At 33.5% G+C, this 20,271-nt stretch overlaps 1 protein-coding gene across 1 annotated transcript in view; it reads right to left on the reverse strand.

Annotated features, from left to right (window-relative positions):
• The window catches only part of COL5A2 (collagen type V alpha 2 chain), a 145,173-nt gene that overhangs the window by 63,630 nt on the left and 61,272 nt on the right, over positions 1 to 20,271 (reverse strand). Inside the window, exons 2-6 of the mRNA XM_081241910.1 lie at positions 13,327 to 13,551; positions 8,864 to 8,877; positions 4,476 to 4,508; positions 3,364 to 3,396; positions 1,663 to 1,716 (exon numbers count right to left, since the gene is read on the reverse strand). Coding sequence (XP_081098036.1) covers positions 1,663 to 1,716; positions 3,364 to 3,396; positions 4,476 to 4,508; positions 8,864 to 8,877; positions 13,327 to 13,551 — 359 coding nt within the window. The remainder of the gene's footprint in view (positions 1 to 1,662; positions 1,717 to 3,363; positions 3,397 to 4,475; positions 4,509 to 8,863; positions 8,878 to 13,326; positions 13,552 to 20,271) is intronic.

The following is a 20,271-nucleotide window of genomic DNA, read 5'->3' on the forward strand; positions in this document are numbered from 1 at the left end:
ACCATCACACCACTGCTTGCTAGGATTAAGAGAGGAACAGATTTCCTACTTGGGTATCTGCCAGGACTGTCTTGCTTGATTCCAGGTAAATACTCCTCACAGTTTTACACACACACACACGCACACAATTCACATTGATTGTCTCAGACTTAACCAAGACAGGAAATGGAGCACATAACATACTAAGTCGAGAAGAGAAGAGTAAGAGGACTGAGGAGTAGATTCACTGAATCCTAACAGAAATTCTGGAATTCCAGCAACTAATTTCCACAGCAACTTCTACCTAGACTTAGGACTCAGTTTTATCAATTATTCTGGGCACAAGTACATTGATACACAGTGTTTTCTGCATGACCACCCACCCTCCACCCAACTGAAGTCATCTTCCACCTGTCTCTGTCATTCTAGACCCTGGACAGACATCTGAAGATCTACCGATAGCATTTAAGCTACCAACACTGGTGAGGCAGCTCAGCAGAACAGCAATGAAGAATGGGCCATAAGGGAAGGGAATTGGGACACAGCTTTGCTGCCCACCTACATGGCTATGAACTCCTTCCTTGGGGCCACTGTCATGTACCTGCATACCTGCAAATACCTTCCATAACTCCAGCTGCGGTTTGGAAACAGTACTGGCATCACCCTATACTTGGTGAAATGTGTAGAAGCAAAAAACAGTATCAAAGATGAAACCACTGGCAAGAGTTCCTAGTGACATGATCTAAAATATGTTTTTTCCTTATTCATATATTTAAGGTTGTTTGTTCCTTCCTTGCTCATCTATTTTTCCCATTTAGATATGGATAAATACATCTTTGGAAGGTTAAAAATCCATAGAGAGTTAAATTTTAGTAGATCTCATTAGACAGAAAATTAAGCAGCAGAAATTTTTCTGATTGTAACACGGATAACGACAGCAATATACAAATTCGTCTAGGTATTTAGTACATAAAGCACATAAGTTTTTGAGGGTGAGATATAAAAAAAAGCAAAAGGATTGCTATAGTAGGACTTGGTAATAAGAGAAAACATTTGGCACGTATTATATAATAACCTCATGTCTTATCTCAAGAATATAGAATTATTTAAATTTAAAGATGTTCCCTTTGGTAATGAATTTGTTGATGTTTAAAATCACTCCTTTGATAGCTCCGCAGCAGCTGCCCAGTGAAAAAGGCAGTGTTACTTGGGAAATAAATTCATTATACAACCACTTGAAAGAAAATATTGTCCTCTAATAATTTCTTGTTCCTTTATCCTATTTGGTTATTCCTGTAGCAACCACAGATCACAGAACTTGGGTGTTTTATCTCAATAATGCATTCTTGGCATTGTTTAGTCATGATTTACAACTTCTGAAAACAACATGAGGTACTCATTATGTTTCCTTAGATTCTACTTTATTTTAATTTGACCCTCTAAAGGACAAATAAATATCATCTGTGTTATCTAAGATGTTAGGTAATTATTAGCATGTGATGCTTTCCTCTGAATCAGGATCGATACGCAATTACCTCATGACCTGAATTCTATGTCACGTTTAATAGAAGTGAGAAAGGAACGGTGCCACTGGCTCTTTGGTGCATCCAGGGAGCTTGGTGTAGACAGGCTTATGCAGTACACAGTACAATTCGCAAAAAGGGAACTCCACTGCCAACTTACAGGTTTTCCTTTTGGGCCTCTCTCTCCTCTTGGTCCTTGTGATCCTGGAGGTCCCTAAAACAGAAAACAATGGTTATGCCTGCAAAACACATATACTTCAGACATTTTTGTTTTAAAGGTTTACTGATATAAGAAAATTGGAAAACAGAAATATCACAGTTTTTAAAAATTTCATTCAGTTGAAGACTACAGAAAATAAACCCATGTGCATATAAAAGCTCTGTGTGCATAGAAAGGCTGTTTTTTTTTTAGTACTGAAGCTTAAAGACTTGAAAAGAAGTGTAAAAACGTGGTGCCCAATGAGCTGTATATACTAGTTTGAACAATAACTGTAAATTTGTAAGGATTGTTTCTTTGCTGTCTTGTTTTAGACACAAAAACTTACGATTCAGATTTGAGAACTACAAAATCATACAAACTCCAGATTTCCAATTTTCTGACGGAATGTATGAGTTCATATTGGTACATGATATCCCAAACTGTTCATCACTATTCAAGTTGCTGATGAAAGCAATGGAAAGAAAGGCCTCTTATTCTACTATTAATCTGTGTGCCTTCAAGTATCTAGTATCTTTTTTTTAACTTGATTTAGAATATTGCATCATCTCCATCATATATTTAAAATCCACTGAGAATTTTCCAAATGGTAATTGCAGTTATTTCTCCATTAAAATAACAAATGATTGGGACTTCCCTGGTGGTCTAGTGGTTAAGAATCCACCTTCCAGTGCAGGGGGCGCGGGTTCGATGCCTGGTCGGAGAACTAAGATCACACATGCAGCGGGGCAACTAAGCCCGCGTGCTCTAGAGCCTGTGAGCCACAACCAGAGAGCCCGCACACCACAACTAGAGAGAAGCCCATGCACCGCAATAAAGAGCCTGCATGCTACAACAAAGGATCCCACATGCCACAGCTAAGACCTGATGCAGCCAAATAAATAAATATATTTTTTAAAAATAACAAATTATTATATTTCAAAAGTGGTATTTTGTGCTGATATCTTAAATTAACCTTTTTTTTTCCAGAAAATGGCAGTTGCCAGGAGAATTTTATTTCTCTTCAAAAGAGTTTCAATCGAGTTGTAAAAATCAGACTGTTCATTTACTCAAGTCAACAACATACAGTATTGTTTAAAAGCAAAAGCTTCAGAAGGACTATAGCAGGTCTGTTAAAGTGTATCAGTATTTCACTTATGTTAATTTAATGTGTTTTAAAATTTATAGGAATTGTGTGTGTGTGTGTGTGTGTGTGTGTGTGTGTCTTATCCATCTGGTTACCTGTGAATGCTACCACTAATCCAAACCTGAAATCAATAGTCTTTTACACTAAACCAGAAATATGCTATCTGATGCATAATTTCTCAAACTCTAATGTAATATATGATTTAATTTTATAGTAACAGATGAAATTAACAGTTTGTTTCATTAAACAGATAAAAGGAGTCTACCCTTAATCACTGTCAAACAACAGACTAATATGCCCTAATTTCAATGAGTACAGTTAACCTAATTAGGGTTCATCAATATCATTCACTGTGGCAAAGGAATTCTTAAACTTGAGGATGTTTCAAAACGAAATGTTTCAAGAAATCAAGCATCATTATTTTATAGTCTATTGTCTTTTCATAGATATAATATCCATAAAGATTCAGTATCTCAAAGAACTTAAGACTACCATGAATATTGGAGGAAACTACTTACTGAGGGTCCTGGACGTCCACGTATGCCTGTTACCTAAACGATAAACAAGATAATATGTAAAGATAAAGTTTCTAAAGAGTTTTTGAAAACTTAATAGTCTAACAAATAAGAATAACAACAAAAGCCCAGTGAATGTTTTTAGAACAAATAGATGTTGACAGTTGATGCCCATTTCCTCCTTGCCTATAAAGCTAAGACTTTAAACTCTAATATAGGGAGGCAGTACTGGTATAGTGATTGAGAGCACCAATCCTGGAGCCAAGAGGCCTGGGTTCAAATCCTAACTCCATCCCTTCCCTTACCAGTTGTATGACCTTGGACTAATTAATTACCGTCTCTGTACTCAAGGTTCCTCTTCTGTAAAATGGTGATAATGACTATGAAATTACCTCCCTCTCAGAGTTGTTGTGAAGACAAACAAATAAATATTTGAAAAGCGCTTAAAACAGCACCTTAGACACTGTGTTTTTAAATGAAAGAAAACAATATGAATGGTTTACTTTTTAGGGAATCTTTGTTAAAGACAAGCCAATTTAAAAGCAAAGCAAAAATGCAAATATTGTCAAATAAATCAACATGTTATACTTTTGTCTTGACAAAATGATGATAACTCCCTTAAAATCTAGGAGAGTGGTGAAGAACTTTCATCCTCTTTAATGATATACTTTTTGATCATCTACAAGTCTAAATAACTCTTAAGAAATCTTATACACTATGGAATTTAAATCAGGATAATGGCATAACATATTTCCAGAAGTGTGGCATATTAAATCATGCCTTTCCGTTTGGATTATATGGCTATTTATACTATAAAAAATGTATATCTTAACTATCACTTTATATTCACATACATTATATTTAATTTTGTAAAACCCCGATTTACACCTTTAGTCATGTGACAATAAAAGTCAGGAAATTGTGAAAAATAAACATGAAATATTGTATTAAAGAATTGATCTATTTTGGTTTGCTTCTTTTATACTAAAAACTTGGTTATAAAATAAATTCCTTGTGTTTGAAAGTATGTATATAAGCAATAATATATCAATACAATAAGTCTATAACTAAGTTTATCAATGGTACATGAAAGCTGTATATACATATATACTTACAACAGGCACTAATCCTGGTTCTCCTTTTTGTCCCTATGAAACAAAATAAAAGTTCAATTAGCAAAATATGTGGCTTGTTGAGCATTAACATGTCATATTAGAATATTCCATGTAAACACTGGAAATTTCTGCATAAGAAAGGTAAAAAAATAAATTGAGAAAAAAGTTAACAATCAATCTTTAAAATATTTAGTCAGACATTATTCATGAAAAAAACACTACTTATCTCAAAGACATGAAAAGAAAATTAATCCAATGTGTGAAATGTGTAAAGTTGTTTCCCTTCAATTTTTACAGTAAACAAAGAGAAAATCCAGAAATGTGGACATATTTGAATTTTCACATTCATATTACATGCCACCTAGCTTTTAGTAACCTATCAGATGCCATTCCTGAAACACCTGCCATCCTCTTTTTTTTTTTTTTAACTCATGGAAGAATATGAGAAATAATAAGAGATGTATGGCTGTCTTTTAAGAAAAAAAAAAAAGGAAAGAAAAGAAAGGACATAATAATATTAGTCAGGTAATTATCAATATCTGTGGAAAATCTAGAAAAAACATTAACTGAACAGGAAAGTAAAAAATAACACAAGAAACTATCATAACTTAAAGTCAGGAAGTTTAATTTGCTCATAATAGATGTAGCTAACACAATAGATATAGATGGAATTTCTTTTGATTCTTAGAACTTTAGATTATCAAAAACTGCATTCTTATAGCATGATTTCAAGTATATAGTTTAAATAATATTGGATGAATTGTATCCTTATATACCTCTACTGTATCACGTACTTGCTTGTATTATTTATTTCAGAATTTGTCTTCTAACAGATTTTGGTCTCCCCAAGGTCATGATTATGTCTACTTTATATTCTCAGCTGGACACACAGAAGTTCTCAATAAATTAATTAATATATTAATTTTCATTAATACACTATGAAAAATGTTTTTTCCTAGGCAATTACAGAGAATGAATGCATTGAGGCTTATATCCAAACTATAGAAAATGCAACGATAATAAATTCTCTTTTATTAAATTTCTCCTTTTACATATACTGTTCTTATATCTGATTATATAAAGAACATGATTTCATAGTAGGGAATTGTTAAATAGAGAAAACAGAGAGATAAACTAAATATCATACTCATGCCCACGAGATAATCACTGTTAACATCTGGTAATCTGAGTTTTCCATCATGTACCTGAGCTTGGTTTACCTAATCAATGCCTCAGTATTTTACTCTTAGATTTTGTCTTCATTTAAAACATTATTTTACAATCTTGACAGTCTTAATGGCGGACTCAATGACAGAACAGTACCCTGATCGTACTTGCTGATTCTAATGCTGAGGCAGCTAATACTCATGAAGTCAGGAATAAACTGAGAATTCAGAAGTATTGCAAATGCATTGCAGCTCTATTTACAATAGCCAGGACATGGAAGCAACCTAAGTGTCCATCAACAGATAAATGGATAAAGAAGATGTGGCACATATATACAATGGAATATTACTCAGCCATAAAAAGAAACGAAATTGAGTTATTTGTAATGAGGTGGATGGACCTAGAGTCTGTCATACAGAGTGAAGTCAGAAGGAGAAAAATAAGTACTGTATGCTAATACATATATATGGAATCTAAAAAAAAAATGGTTATGAAGAACCTAGGGGCAGGACAGGAATAATGATGCAGATGTAGAGAATGGACTTGAGGACACAGGGAGGGGGAAGGGTAAGCTGGAACGAAATGAGAGAGTGGCATGGACTAATATATACACTACCAAATGTAAAATAGATAGCTAGTGGGAAGCAGCTGCATAGCACAGGGAGATCAGCTCAGTGCTTTGTGACCACTTAGAGGGGTGGGAGAGGGAGGGTGGGAGGGAAACACAAGAGGGAGGAAATATGGAGATATATGTATATGTATAGCTGACTCACTTTGTTATAAAGCAGAAACTAACACACCATTGTAAAGCAATTATACTCCAATAATGATGTTAAAAAAAAAAAAGTATTGGAAATGGCTCTACAGAGGCAGGAGGATGCTTCAAGGTAGACTGAAGCACACCTACAAAAAGACTAGAGGAATAGGGGATCAACACATATGGGAGGCAAAGTAGAACAGGCTTATCTCTCTGCTAACTTCTAGACTAGGTCTTTCCATTTTTAACATGAAAGTAATACAAATTAAGAGCTAAAAGAGCTTTTAAGAGCTAAAAGCTAAAAGCTAACCTTTTAAGAGCTAAAAGAGCTTTCTTTGAAATACTAAGATAATTTTAATTGTTCAGAGAGGGTATGCAAATCTGTGTCCAATAAATAAAGGAGTTTATGAGAATGATACTGAAGAAAATGTTCCTTTTAGGAACAAGTCTAGAAAAACAAGTAAGAAGGGAGGAGAAATTATTTCAGGCAAAATTAGAAAAATGAGCCTCCTATTGTTCCACAATACTTGATATGGGATTAAATGTTCTCTTATCAGGTTCTGATAACAAATTTATCTAATGATTCGATGATATTTCTTATTTTGGAAATAAGCCACATATGTAAATATTTGTTGCTTTTGTTAATATGGGCTTTGAATAAATCAATTTATGTGGAATGATAATTTTACTAAATTTGATTTCCATACCCCTGGGAAACATAAAATTCAAGTACTCAGATTCAGATGAGAATTACAGTTTATTTTACTTCTCATCTGTTATTCATCACTTAATGCTCTGTGGACATGCCTCATCACTTTTATAGCATGCCGTTACCATGGAAGCAGTCACAGCATTTTTCCCAGCATCAAGTCATCTGTATTATTTGCCTCCTACAGGATTTTAACAAGGGCTCAGTAATTATTTGGGGGTTAACATGAATGAATGAATGAATGAATTATAAATAAAAATCAATTTTATATAAACCAAGCACAAAATGTATTTATACAATATTACTCTGCTCTCATATTTCTGATGACGCTTGATAATAAATAACAGCGTCATGAAGATAGTAGCACATAACTAGAGCATGCTAAATTAACAGCTGTTTTGAGTGTGTCCAGCTGTCCCATTCCACCTTTGGGAAAAGGCAGTAAACTAAGTGACATAGCCTGACAGTTGTCCCTCAGCAAATTGGGTGATTACTAACCAAATCAAATTGATTACATCAGGGCAGTTCTCACCGTCAGTTCTTTATTTCACAGATTGTTTATCTATGTACCTACCTATTCACCTATCTGCCTAGTTTGTTTGAGGCCTATACTCAAACCTTTATGTTTCATATTTTTATAACTTTCAGATGTAAATTAAATGTGACCTGGAATCTGTAGTCCTTCTCCTTTAACATATATTCAAATGTAAATAGCTTCAGTGATATTTATGTCAAATAAGACAAATTTATGGTGTTGCCCTCTGAACCAAAAAATGTAAAGGTGACAAGGACCTCCCCTTGATAGATAGCATCACTTTCATTTACCATGAAGGTATTGCATTGCATTATCTGATTATCACTTTACCAAAGTTCCACTGCATGCAGAGGCAAAGAATTTAAATTTGCTGTCTAAAATCTACCATGAAAATTGGGATGCCTGCTCATTTCCATTCTTGATTCCTGTGCCCAGACCATCTGGATAAGACCAGAGCAAATTCCATAGTTTTCAACTTAACCAGAAAACGGAGAGCACTTCCAAGGGAATGGAACTCTCTTCACTGACTGGAATTATCCATGTCCAGATGACAAGTGGCTAAACCAGCCAGCTGTACCAGGGTCATGGCTATATCCCAATATTGTCCTCTTGAGTGTAAGGCTTGTCTCTCGGATTAGATTTTAGGCTCCTTGAACATGAAGAAGGGGAGAGAAAGGAAGGTAATATGTGTTTGGCAAAACGTTCAATTAATTCTTTTAAATGAATCTTTACTTCCCAATCAATGGGCGAGAGACCACGATTCCACTGAAGTAGAACTAATACCCTCCCTTCTCTTCCTTCCTTCCTTCCTTCCTTCCTTCCTTATTTCCTTCTGTTAGACATTCATTAGACATTTAATATATTAATTAGACCTTAATAATTAATTAATTAGACATTAATTAGACATTTTATATATAAGGTATATACTAAGTACTGTGATAAAGGCAAGTAATACAAAGGCTAATATGACACAGTCTCAATCCCTAAGGGATTCACAAACTTCTGGAAGAAACATCTATTAGCAAAAATTAACAAAGTGAATAAAACAGAGGCATCTATAATCTATAATAAAAGTAGTTAAACTGTGCTCATATATTTATATTTGTGTGGTACTTTATACTTTACAAAAGGCTTTCAAACACTTCAAAGCACAGTCCTATGTGGATAGCATTAGAATTTTAAAAATTTATAAAAATGAAACTATGCAAAATAAAACTTACCTTTCTTCCTCTACCTATAAAAAGAAAAGAATAAATATGTTATTTTATGCAGATATAGTTATTGAGAATCTCCTAAATATTTATTTCAATAATTATTTTTAGAGAGTCAGAATTTAACTTAAACAGCTTTCCCTGTCACCAGTAGATATAATTCAAAAGTTGTTTTGGATCAATATGTTCGTAGGAGGCAAAATAATACATCCCTTTGGAAAATTCTGACGTTATGTGATTATTCTTAACATCCTTTATATAATATTTAAAATTCATTAAATTATAAAATTGACTATTAAAATTAAACTAATTATCTTCAATCAGTATGCTCTGTTTTTGTTTTTTATACTTACTTGAGTAGGCTATTCATTCACATGGTTAAAAAAAACAAACCCAAAATATATTAATAAAGATATACAATTATACAGTGAAAAATCTCCTTCTTGTCCCCTTTCCTCTAATTCCCACATTTCACTTCTCACAGGAGGTTATATTATTAATTTTCCTATTATTAGTCTTCCTAACCAAGAACATAATAGAACATTACATTTATTAAAGTAATCATTTGAGTTAGTCGTGTTTTAAAGTTTTCTTCAGATAGGTCTTGCAAATTTTGTAGGAAGTTTATCCTTAGCCACTTTATCCTATATATTGCTATTATAAATAAGATAGTTTTATTCCTGTTATTTATTTTATGAGGTAATTGTACATAGTATATCTATTAATTTGTTAATTTTATACTGCACTATCTTACTAAATTGTTTTGTAGTATTTTTTTACTCTATTCCCTCAGGTTTTGTAAGTACACAATTGTAACAAAACACAGTTACTATAAAGATGAATCATTGGACCAATTCTGAGTTGGCCCTTAGCATTAAAGGTAATGCTTCTATTATTAAATATAATAAAGCTTCTAAGCTGAGATGTAAATATTTTATCATGTTAATGAACTGTCACTTATTACTAAGTTACTAAGTATCTATATCAAGAATATTTATTTGTCTTTGCCAAATGTCTTCAATTATGGAGAAAAGCATGTGATTTTTTTTAATAGATCTGCTAAGATAATTATTTTTAATTAATTATTTTTATTAATAACTTTCCTAATATTGAATTATTCTTTTACTTAAGGAATAATCTCTACTCTTTCATGGCTAATTATCCTTTTAATGTGCTAATAGATTTAATATTTTATTTATGTTTTTTAATAACTTTAAAAATATTAAGTAAATTTATATGATTATAGTTTTCTTTTTTGTGCAATCTTTGCCACATTTGGCTATCAAGGATGTACTTCCTTCATAACAAGACATTAGAAGTATGCCTTCTCTTTGCATGTTCTAGAAGAGCTTAACACAGCATTAAAATAATCTGTTTTGTAATGGTTTAGCACAACTGTGAAATCATCTGCTACATTTTGTAGGTCTATCTGCTTTACAAATTTTTCTATTTCTTCTAGGGAAATCTGTGTGCTCACTTTTTCTCCTTTTACCAGGGCTAGTTTTAGCGAATTATATTTTCCTAGAAAAGTATCCATCTCATATAGGTTTTCAAATTTATCAGCATAAAGTTGTGCAAAGAAACCTTTTATTATTCTTTTATGTTCTCTGTTTTCATTTGGTCATTTTCCCATTACCATTTCTTATTTTATGGTTAATTTATTTTGTTGATTTCCTGTAGTACTATCTTTTGAATTTACATATTTCTACTGTATTTCCGTTTTCTCACTTTTCAACTCATTTTTTCCTTATGAATTTCTTCTGCTTATTTTCAGCTTATTTTGTTATTCTTTTTCTAATTTTTTGAGAGGATGCTAAATGCACATATTTCTATTCTTTTTCAATTTTTTAAGAATATAGCTGTAGATTTTTCATTATATTTTTAAAAAATGTTTCATAATGTTTTCAAGAACATTTGTATTGTTTGGTATGTTAGTCTTTCTGATGTTTGAGAAGATTCATATATTGGCTCTACTATTTAACAGTATTCTTTTATATTACTCGTATCTTTATTTAGACAGTTTCTGTTAGCTCTATTAAAATGAGCAGTGATAAAAATTACAGTGCTTCCTATTTCTTCTCTGACCCCCACACTTTCTTCCAGCACGCAATTTAAGACAAGAAAATGCCCTAGTATTTATCTCTGTAGTGTTAAATGTGCTACTATACTTCTTCTATATGATTTGTCAGCTTTGAATGATATTCTTTGACTTCTGCCTCTTAAAGATGAGGAATTAGCAAACTCAACTCTACTTTGCCCTTTTTTGTCTTCACCTCTCATTATGTATTATTAGTTGTATTATTTCTATATTGTCAGATTCAATAACATTTACATTCCCATCCGTCACCCTAAACTGCACTTTTGTTTTAGTCTCTTTCTAGAGTTAAATATATCAATGCTTATGTCAGTTCTTTGACAATTTCACCAATTAACTCTTGGTTGTCTTGGGTTTGTCTCATAGTAGTTTCCCTAAGAAATTTATGGAAATATTCCCAGAGTTCCTGTGTGTTTTACTGTTTTTTCCATAACTTGAAGGAGAGAATGAATTTATCTTTAAACTTTGGTTCCACATATTTTTTTCCTTGAGAAACATGTAGATATTGTTCCACTCTCTTCTGGTATTGAATATTATTACTATAGAGAAATCTGTGACTAATCTGAATAGTTTTTCATTTTAGAATTTATCCATTCTTTTTCACTGATTTTCCAAAAAACTCTTTTTCTTTAAAGTTTAATAACTTTACTAAGATATGTCTCTATGCTGACTCTTCTGGGTCAATTTTTTTAGCCACTTGGTTTCCTTTTTCAATATCAAAATGAAAGTTTAATTTTACTCCAGAAAAGTTTCCTTGGATTATATCATTATTTGTTCTGCTCTATTGCATTTATTTTTTCTTTGGGATTCTTCTTTAGGACTATCCTTTACATATCTTCTATATTATTTTCTTTCAAATCCTTTTCACTATTTTTATTTTTACTTTTCTCATTTCTGTTTTCTACATCCTTTGTTGTATTTTCTGCAGTATCAATTCTCCTTGTGCACCTTCCTATTTCATCTTCATTTCCCTATGATGATTTGGTTATCCTTCTACTTATTACTCATTATTCCTTCTTTTTGTATTTCTAATTTATGATGTTCTTTCTTTCGGTTACTTCATTAAGTTTTGTTTAGTTTATGGTTAAATGCTTGGTCAGAATTTTTATCTGTTCTGTGACAGTATATTTAGTGGTGTGTTCTTTATCTCATAAATTTCGTTAAACTGTCCTACCTTTTTCCTTATAGTATCTTTGTATCAATGCTGTTGTCATCTCTTTTTTTTTTTTTTATTATTCATCTTGGAATAAATTGGGCTTCCCTAAACCACCTATTTGTAGGAAGTTGTGTATTTTGCTCGGTTTTTTGATATTTGCCACCATTGTCCCAACATACTACTTGCTTATTCACACAGGTTTAATTTTGCTTTACTCCTGGGGATTCTGTGCAGATTGTATCTACTTCAGGTAGTCCTTCGGTGTCTTGTTTTTAATTCTTCCTATTATATCTTCCATATTACCCGGCTAAAAATTAAGTTTGGGTATTTATTCCAGGCAAATTGTCACTGTTGAAAGATACTTAAGAGGATAATTGGTAAGTTACTGTGTAATGTTTCCATGAAAATACTTTTGAATACTTCATCATATTTGTTGTTATTTGCAGTGAAATTTGGGGGAAAAGATAAAGCCTTGATACTGTCTTGACAAGGATGCATGCAAGTCCCCATTCATGACTGCTAAAACAAATAACCTAAAAGTTTAATATTAATCTTACCTGGTTCACTAAAACACATAAATATTAACTTGTTTCTCTTATATGGAAGTTTTTCTAACATGTTACTCAAATACACAGGCTATGTTAAACACAGACACTTTTCTCCAAAAAAGAAGTTTTAGAAACCAATAATTTATATCATTGTTTTCTCAAGGAAATCCATTTCATTCTCTTGTCTTTCTTAAGCCAACATTAAAAGCATTCTGCATTTCTGAGCCAATGTAATAGAGGGTGCTGTGGCAATAAATTACATTAGAAATTATTATTCCATTACCAAGGTCAAAGCTGGCACCAGGGAAGAGAAATGTGTTTCTAGATCTCCTCTTAGATATTAATGGACTTCATAGAAAAACAACAAATATCTTGGAGGCACCCAGCATGGATAGGGTAACAAATGACCATCTTAAGTACTACAAGGAATTCTCAAATTAGACATAACCACTTAAAATGCAGCCCAAAAAATTCCCTGGTTTTTAAGAAGACAAGAAATAACTTTATTTTCATTACTGTTAGATAAAGTGGGTGAGAGAAATTATTAACCCCAAAGACCACTGAATAGTGGCTTAATTATTTTCTTGGGTTGCTGAATTCTGAAAGTAAAAAACACTGTTACTATAAAGATGAATCACTGGACCAGTTCTGAGTTGGCCCTAAGTATTCTTACCAAAATTGGTATTGCTACTTCCAGTTGTATGTGGACAGACAGGACAGCACTCCCCAGGGGGAGTTACGGGGTCGGCACATTCAAGCACATCCTGGCACTGTATCTTGTCACAAAGAATGGCGCCATTGTCACAGACACAGATCTGGCAAGGGGCAGGTTTCCAAATGTCCCTGTTTAAGTACATCTGACCATTCTGAGTGCAGGCTATTTCTTCACCATATCCTTCTAAAATAAGAAGAAAAAAAGGAGGTTAGTAATCTTCTGAAATTTTGGAATCTGGGAAATATTTAAGAAGGTGAGTCATCTTGTGGGTTCTAAAAAACTCTGGGCTAAGCGGTAACCTCCTAAGGAGGCAAAACACAGATGAACTTACTTCATTAGTATTTAAAGACAAAGCATGTAATTAACAATTAAATTATTATGATACTTATATTCTAGCATGCTAGGGGGGGAAAAGTGATCCAAAGTTAAGTATACTAAGTCAGAGAGGCTTCCCAAGATCATTTTTGAAGATACAAATAATCAAACGTGGTAAGATCATGTCAGAAGGATAAAAATAAACCATTTGAAAAGCAGGAAAAAAATTGTTCCAAAGAGAATACATAATTTCAGCGTCTGGTGAACCCTATGTGACTTTAAACTGACCAGAAATTTTCCATTAGTAAATCCCACAACAACAGAAGACAATATATATTCTCATACCATGAAGAAAAACTTAAATTCATTTTAAACATTAAGGTAAAAAAGAATAATGGTGACCCATTTCATGGAATAGATTTCCACTAAACATCCGAAACTAAAGGTGTTTCCTAAACTGTAGTGGAATTGCAAAGCTTATACAGGTAATGCATTCATTATCTTTGCATCAAAATTAATTAAGGAAAGTCACGACCAAAACAGTATGGTAAGCTATAACCTAATATCTGCCAAATACTTTTCTTACATTTAGATAAAAATTTAATGCAGATTTGGAAAATATATACACACAGTTATACACACAGTAGTTCTCTTATACATTTACTATAAAATAAACACATTACATCTTTAATTTTGTGATTCTTAAGAAACAAAACTATAGTATTTTAAAACATAATGTGGATCACATAATCCTTGCTTAATTCCTTCAGGAGCTTTCCAACTACTTAAATTCAAAGCTCCTTTTTCAAGCCCAAAGGCCCTCCCTCCCAGTCCTTGTACAACTTGACCCCTTTGCCTAGTACTACCTTTCCATCCCTCAACTCAGACTCTGATAGCTCACTATCATGGTTTGCTTAATTGTCACCTGCCCCCCACAATGCTTCTCTGACTGCCCTATAAAAGTAGACTTCCTTCACCGAATTGAAATTCTTCACAGAACTCTTTAAAGAACCCACTCATCCATCCATCCAGTGATTCATTCATTTTGTATTACATGTAAGGTAATTAAATATTTACTAAAATGGAATGGCTAGGCAAAAATCACTGCCTTCATAAGATTTATCACAATTAGTATTCATTTTTTTTCCTTGTTTATGTTCTTATTTCCACCACTAGACAGTAAGTTTTATGAAGGTAAGAACTAGTGTGTCTTTTCATCATGGTATTTCTAAACCTTGATGTCATACCTTGCAGAGAGACAACATTCAACAAATACTTGTTCAATGGATGGATATGAATGAATGAATGAATCTAAATTATGGTTCACTAATTTAACTGCACCAGCACTAACTTTGCACTTTACAAAAATAAAACTAAAATTTTTTAAATGCACTTACAATTAGTTTTTGAAATATATTTAGTTATATTTATATATTTATCACAATAAATATAGTCAAATGCTAATATAGAACTACAGATGAAAATGATTTCAGTTTAAAGACATTAGTCCAAATATCCATCTTCCTAACTTCAGAAAGTTTTTCTTGGATAACATTCTTCTCACTGTTCTATGGAATACCTTGCCTCACATGTTTAGTCTTTCATCACATATTTGGTAAATGGAAAATTGTTTTCAGAGCATGACACCACATCCTGGCTTCTGTGTTGTTCATAAGAAGAGCACGAAGTTTCTGATCTGTTTCATTTTCATCAAAAGATGTTTATCACATAACATATAGCTACTCAATAAAACAACATTGGCTCTGTCTAACCAGTGTTACTATAGGTATTTTAAACTAAGGAGAAAATAAGTATCCTGCTTTAATATGCTTTCCTGCAGAACTATTTTGAAAAAAATAAGAAATTTGTACATCAAATAAGCAGTGTTACTTTTAGAAGAAAAATCACTTTGAAACAATGTAGTTCCATGGTGAATGTTTTCACAAAACACAACCTATATAGAAATGGACTTACACCCATAGTCCATCGAACTACTCCATTAAGTAAAAAAAGAATAACTTTGTTCATTAAATTTTTTGATTGAGAAAGAAATATCCAATCACAAGCACTAAATACCATTGACTGAAAATGAGATACACCACAAGTTCAGTTAGCTTGCTTCTCCCTTCCTACACCCTGGGAGGCAAAAGTGTTCACATGTATGTACTGAGGGTTAAGTGGGTATGTGCCTAGGACTGCATGTGCAAAATATTGGAAGTATATTTATTCTGTTCTCAAAAATATATACTATCATTGTGAAGTAGATCTCAATTTCACCGATGAAACAATTATATATGGGGAAGTAGTGAATGTGAAAAACAAAAAACGAGATAACATACAATGATGTTGTTGATTAAGCATCATTAAAATATGTGAGAGACTCTTGAGGGGTGAGTTATCCTGTTCTCTGTGGCTCCTTCAAGGTTGGAATAAAAAGACACATTCTCTCAGTCTGTGTTAACTCACAGAAGGTCAGTTTCTTCCTGAAAGTTTAAGACAGCATGACCTCAATCCAAGGGGCACTATATTACTTGCTTTAAATGACAATGTTAAAAGTTAGTTTTATACTCTGAGTCAGCACTGGTCCTTTTCCCCCTAAGAATTTATAATTAAATTTAATATGATGTGGAAAGTTAGTTGGAGTGTTTTTAAATGGCAAGGAGATGAAAAACCACATTCGCTGCTAAAACCTGCCCTCTCTTCCCCGGCACAGAATCCATGCACATCACAGAGGGCACAAAAACTCAGTGAATTGTGATTTTTCGTGTCTGAATGAAAGATATGTACAAAGAAACACTGGGTAGAAAATACAGGGTGCCTTGCCGTTCTCAAGTTTGTACGTGGTAGTTGTGTACCTTATGATTAGGTTGTCCCTTCTGTTTTCTACATAGATGTTTATTTAAATGAAAAAGAAAAGTAAAATAGGAAGCAAAATTGCAGCCAATTTACAGTAAAGTAGTCATGACATAATTATTTTCTGAATGACAATATTATTAAAAAATAACTAAGTAAGAATTCTCATATGACATTCTGAGAGAGTCAATACCGCCCTCCTGATTCCTCTATAGAAATCATAAAATAATGCAAGCTGACATTAACCTTAATTGAAGGTCCAGAAGTTTAAAAATTATTTCTTATAAAATCTGAAAAAGAATTCCAAAATCAAAATACTTTGACACTTGTATTTTTTCTATGTATGTTTCTTTAATTTTCCTAAAACTGAGGAAGACTGATAGATATCTGATTGTATTGCCATTATTTTGTAATCTTCCATGGTGTTGTAACTTCCAAAAATTTTATCTTCCAAGCTACATGATTCTTTCACCCTTATCAAATGTTCCAACAAATTAAACCAATCCATTGCAAAGTCATTACCACAAACATCTTGGCACTGATCTCTTAGAGAGAAGAGATGTATTTTATCTGACCATGTTTTGTTTGAGAGTAACTCAGTTGTCCTGTGTTTCTTGTATATCCTCAGAGATTTGTCTTTTCACAAAGATTAGGTGCTTTTAAATTTATTTGTAAGAATTCAGTTCTTAATCACTAGATGGCAGAACAAATCCACCATCTTATTATAATAGACAATTAGAAACTCAGACATCAGAACTGCTGCTGCTTGACAACTATGGCCCACACCCTAGGGCTACATTCCTTTATATAATTATACTTGTGCAAAAAAGTCTGTATAGAAATGGCCTTATTGAAACCTTTGACTGTCCAGGAGAGATGTGATTCTATTTTTAATATTAAATTATTGGGGTCTACCTAAAACTTTTGAAAAATATATGAAATAAATGCACCTAAGCCCATGCTGGACATTCTGTAGACATTAACTAAAGATCTTCCTTGTAGAAATAATGTGCTCGCATATCACAGAAATTTTAACTCTCTTATTCAAACAAGTGTTTGTTCAGACCATTTTCTCTCACTGGACTGTGAGCTCCTTGGGAGCCAGACATGTGTTCATCTCAGTAACCTTCACATCCAATGTCATATAATTAGTCTTTGATAAACATATTTGCTGTGTGGATGAATGAGTGAGTGAATGAGGAAGGAAGGACTAGTTCATTGACGTGCTTATTAAAAAGATAGCACATGAGGCTTCCCTGGTGGCGCAGTGGTTGAGAGTCCGTCTGCCGATGCAGGGGACACGGATTCATGCCCCGGTCAGGGAAGATCCCACATGCCGCGGAGAGGCTGGGCCCGTGAGCCATGGCCGCTGAGCCTGCGCGTCCGGAGCCTGTGCCCCGCAACGGGAGAGGCCACAACAGTGAGAGGCCCGCGTACCGCAAAAAAAAAAAAAAAAGAAAAAGATAGCACATGAAGCTCTCTTTCCTCCTTCCCTAAACTTCCCAAAGAGGATGTGCACTGTGGACCCCTATTTTGAATGATAGGGAAATGGGTCACTTGACTGTTCTTGTTAAGTATGCCCCTGACATCTAGACTTCTGTGTGGCCAGAAAGGAAGAAAACTGTGTCCGTCACAGCCGCTCATTTTGAAAAAATTTTCAAAAAGCTATAGCAGCCCTTCAGCCTTCCTGGCCCAGTTGGTCTAGGTCCCTTTGCTGGTTATGAAGGTCTGGGTTAACATAATTTAAAGTTTCTCTAATTGTAAAAGTTTTTGAAGGGTTAGAATCATGGCACAGTCAGCTGGTGTCCTCATGAAGTGGGCAGAGAACGCTTTATGGGACAAGAGAAGCAGCAGCAGAGCAGCTCCACTGGTCCCTCTGGACCAGAGCACAGCTGCTGCCTTTACCAATGCACAGCACAGCCCCAGCTGCTGGACTCAGTTCCAGAGAATGTTCTAAGGCAATCCCTCCTTTCCTTCTGTGCTCAGGCACTGTTTATCAACACAACGGAGAGACGAAGAAGAGTATTCAGCTCTTCCTTTAGACCCTTCTACTCAATGCCAACAATTCCACATTGATCATTTTTTTCCTTACCTGATCCCCAACATTTAAAAAATGAGATACATATGAAGCCACCAGGGATAGCTGAGGGGGATCTGTTACATACTTTGACAATATTTTTCCACTGCAGCCTCAAGGTCTGTGAGAGAGAGGGTGGGTGAGTACGGAGCAGGCCTGTGAAGTTTTGCATCTTTTGTTTCTTCAATCCACTTATAGACTTTCACTTTCCAATGAGTCCTCTGAATTTAAACCCCTTTTTAGGATGGTTACTCAAACTTACTTTTTTTGTGCCCTTCTCTATTTTTTTGTACCAATTGAACAAAAGTAGCCATTTGATGATTATTTGAGCTGAGTTAAATTTCTGTTCCACTAGGACAATCATATTTAATATTCTAAGGCAATATAATAACAATTAGTTTTGAAAACTTATCTTGAAATCTGAGAAAGTAAAAAGAAGGCAATGTATACATAGTATTTCAGTGAAACATACAAATAATGAGATTAGACAAACTGTACAAAGGTAGTTTCTTCAATACAGTCATGAAATGTTTCCCAATCTCATATGCAAAGGCTTTCCAGTTAACTAGTAAAACTGCTGTTTTTCCTTTACTTAAAATGGAAAAAAATAAAAAGGAAAATCTTTTATATTAGGTATTACTTAAGTTTCTTTCCATGTATCATTGGGAAATCCAAATGATTGTGGCCAAAATGTGAAACTAAAATTACACACAGTGCACATGCAATGCTCATCTACAGTTTTGTCTGGAAAACCAACTTTCAGTCTGTTAATGCATTTGACATAGATTTTTTTTTTTCTCCAACTGAAGGCTCAAACTATTGACTAGCTGTAAAAACACCACACAGAGAATTGAGCCTGCCTTATATTGAAAACACTAGAAATTTTAGTAGTAATATCTAAAGCAAACCCTAGTTCTATTCTCAAATATTAATCCTAAATGAATAATTAAGTACAATTTGTGCTATGCCAAATGTATGAAATGCCTGCCTAAATGCATGAAAAATTTCGAACTGTTCTGAAGTCTGTCTGCTTAATCTCTCTCCAGCAATGACATTGCTTGAAATAAAGAAGAGAACCAAAAATCTGCCTAACTACTTCTCTCTTCAGATGGGTAGTATCATGACTTTTATGTAGTCTGGAGATAAATTAAGTAACAAATTCTGAGCAACATATAGTACCCACATTTCAGATTTCCTTCATCTCCTTCAAGTCTTAGCTCTGATCGCCTTACAAAAAATTGAAAATTACCACACACACACCCATGTCACCCTCCATCTACAAATTCCTGCTCTTTTTTCTTTTAATGTGGTATTTAGCACTTTTGAGCCTAACTATATTATTGTATTTTTGTCTATTTTGTGTCTCCTCATGATAGATTTATAACTTTATAAGGACAGATACAATTTATTCTGGCTTGTCCATTGATATATCCTGATATTCTAGAATAATAGTCAGGATCATAGTAGATGCTCATTAAATATTTGTTGAATTAATTTGTTAATTGAATTGAATATTAGTTGTTTCGTTAGCAGCTTTAGATGGTGGAGTTGTTTTGTAATTATAGAGTTATTATGTAACTAAAAAGAGTTATTGTTATATTATAAGAGAATATTTACAGAACTAAACTAGGGATATTTCATTATCCTATGTTTGGACA

The sequence above is a fragment of the Mesoplodon bidens genome, assembly GCF_964165515.1.
Source record: "Mesoplodon bidens genome assembly, chromosome: 8".
NCBI classification, from domain to species: Eukaryota; Metazoa; Chordata; class Mammalia; order Artiodactyla; family Ziphiidae; genus Mesoplodon; species Mesoplodon bidens.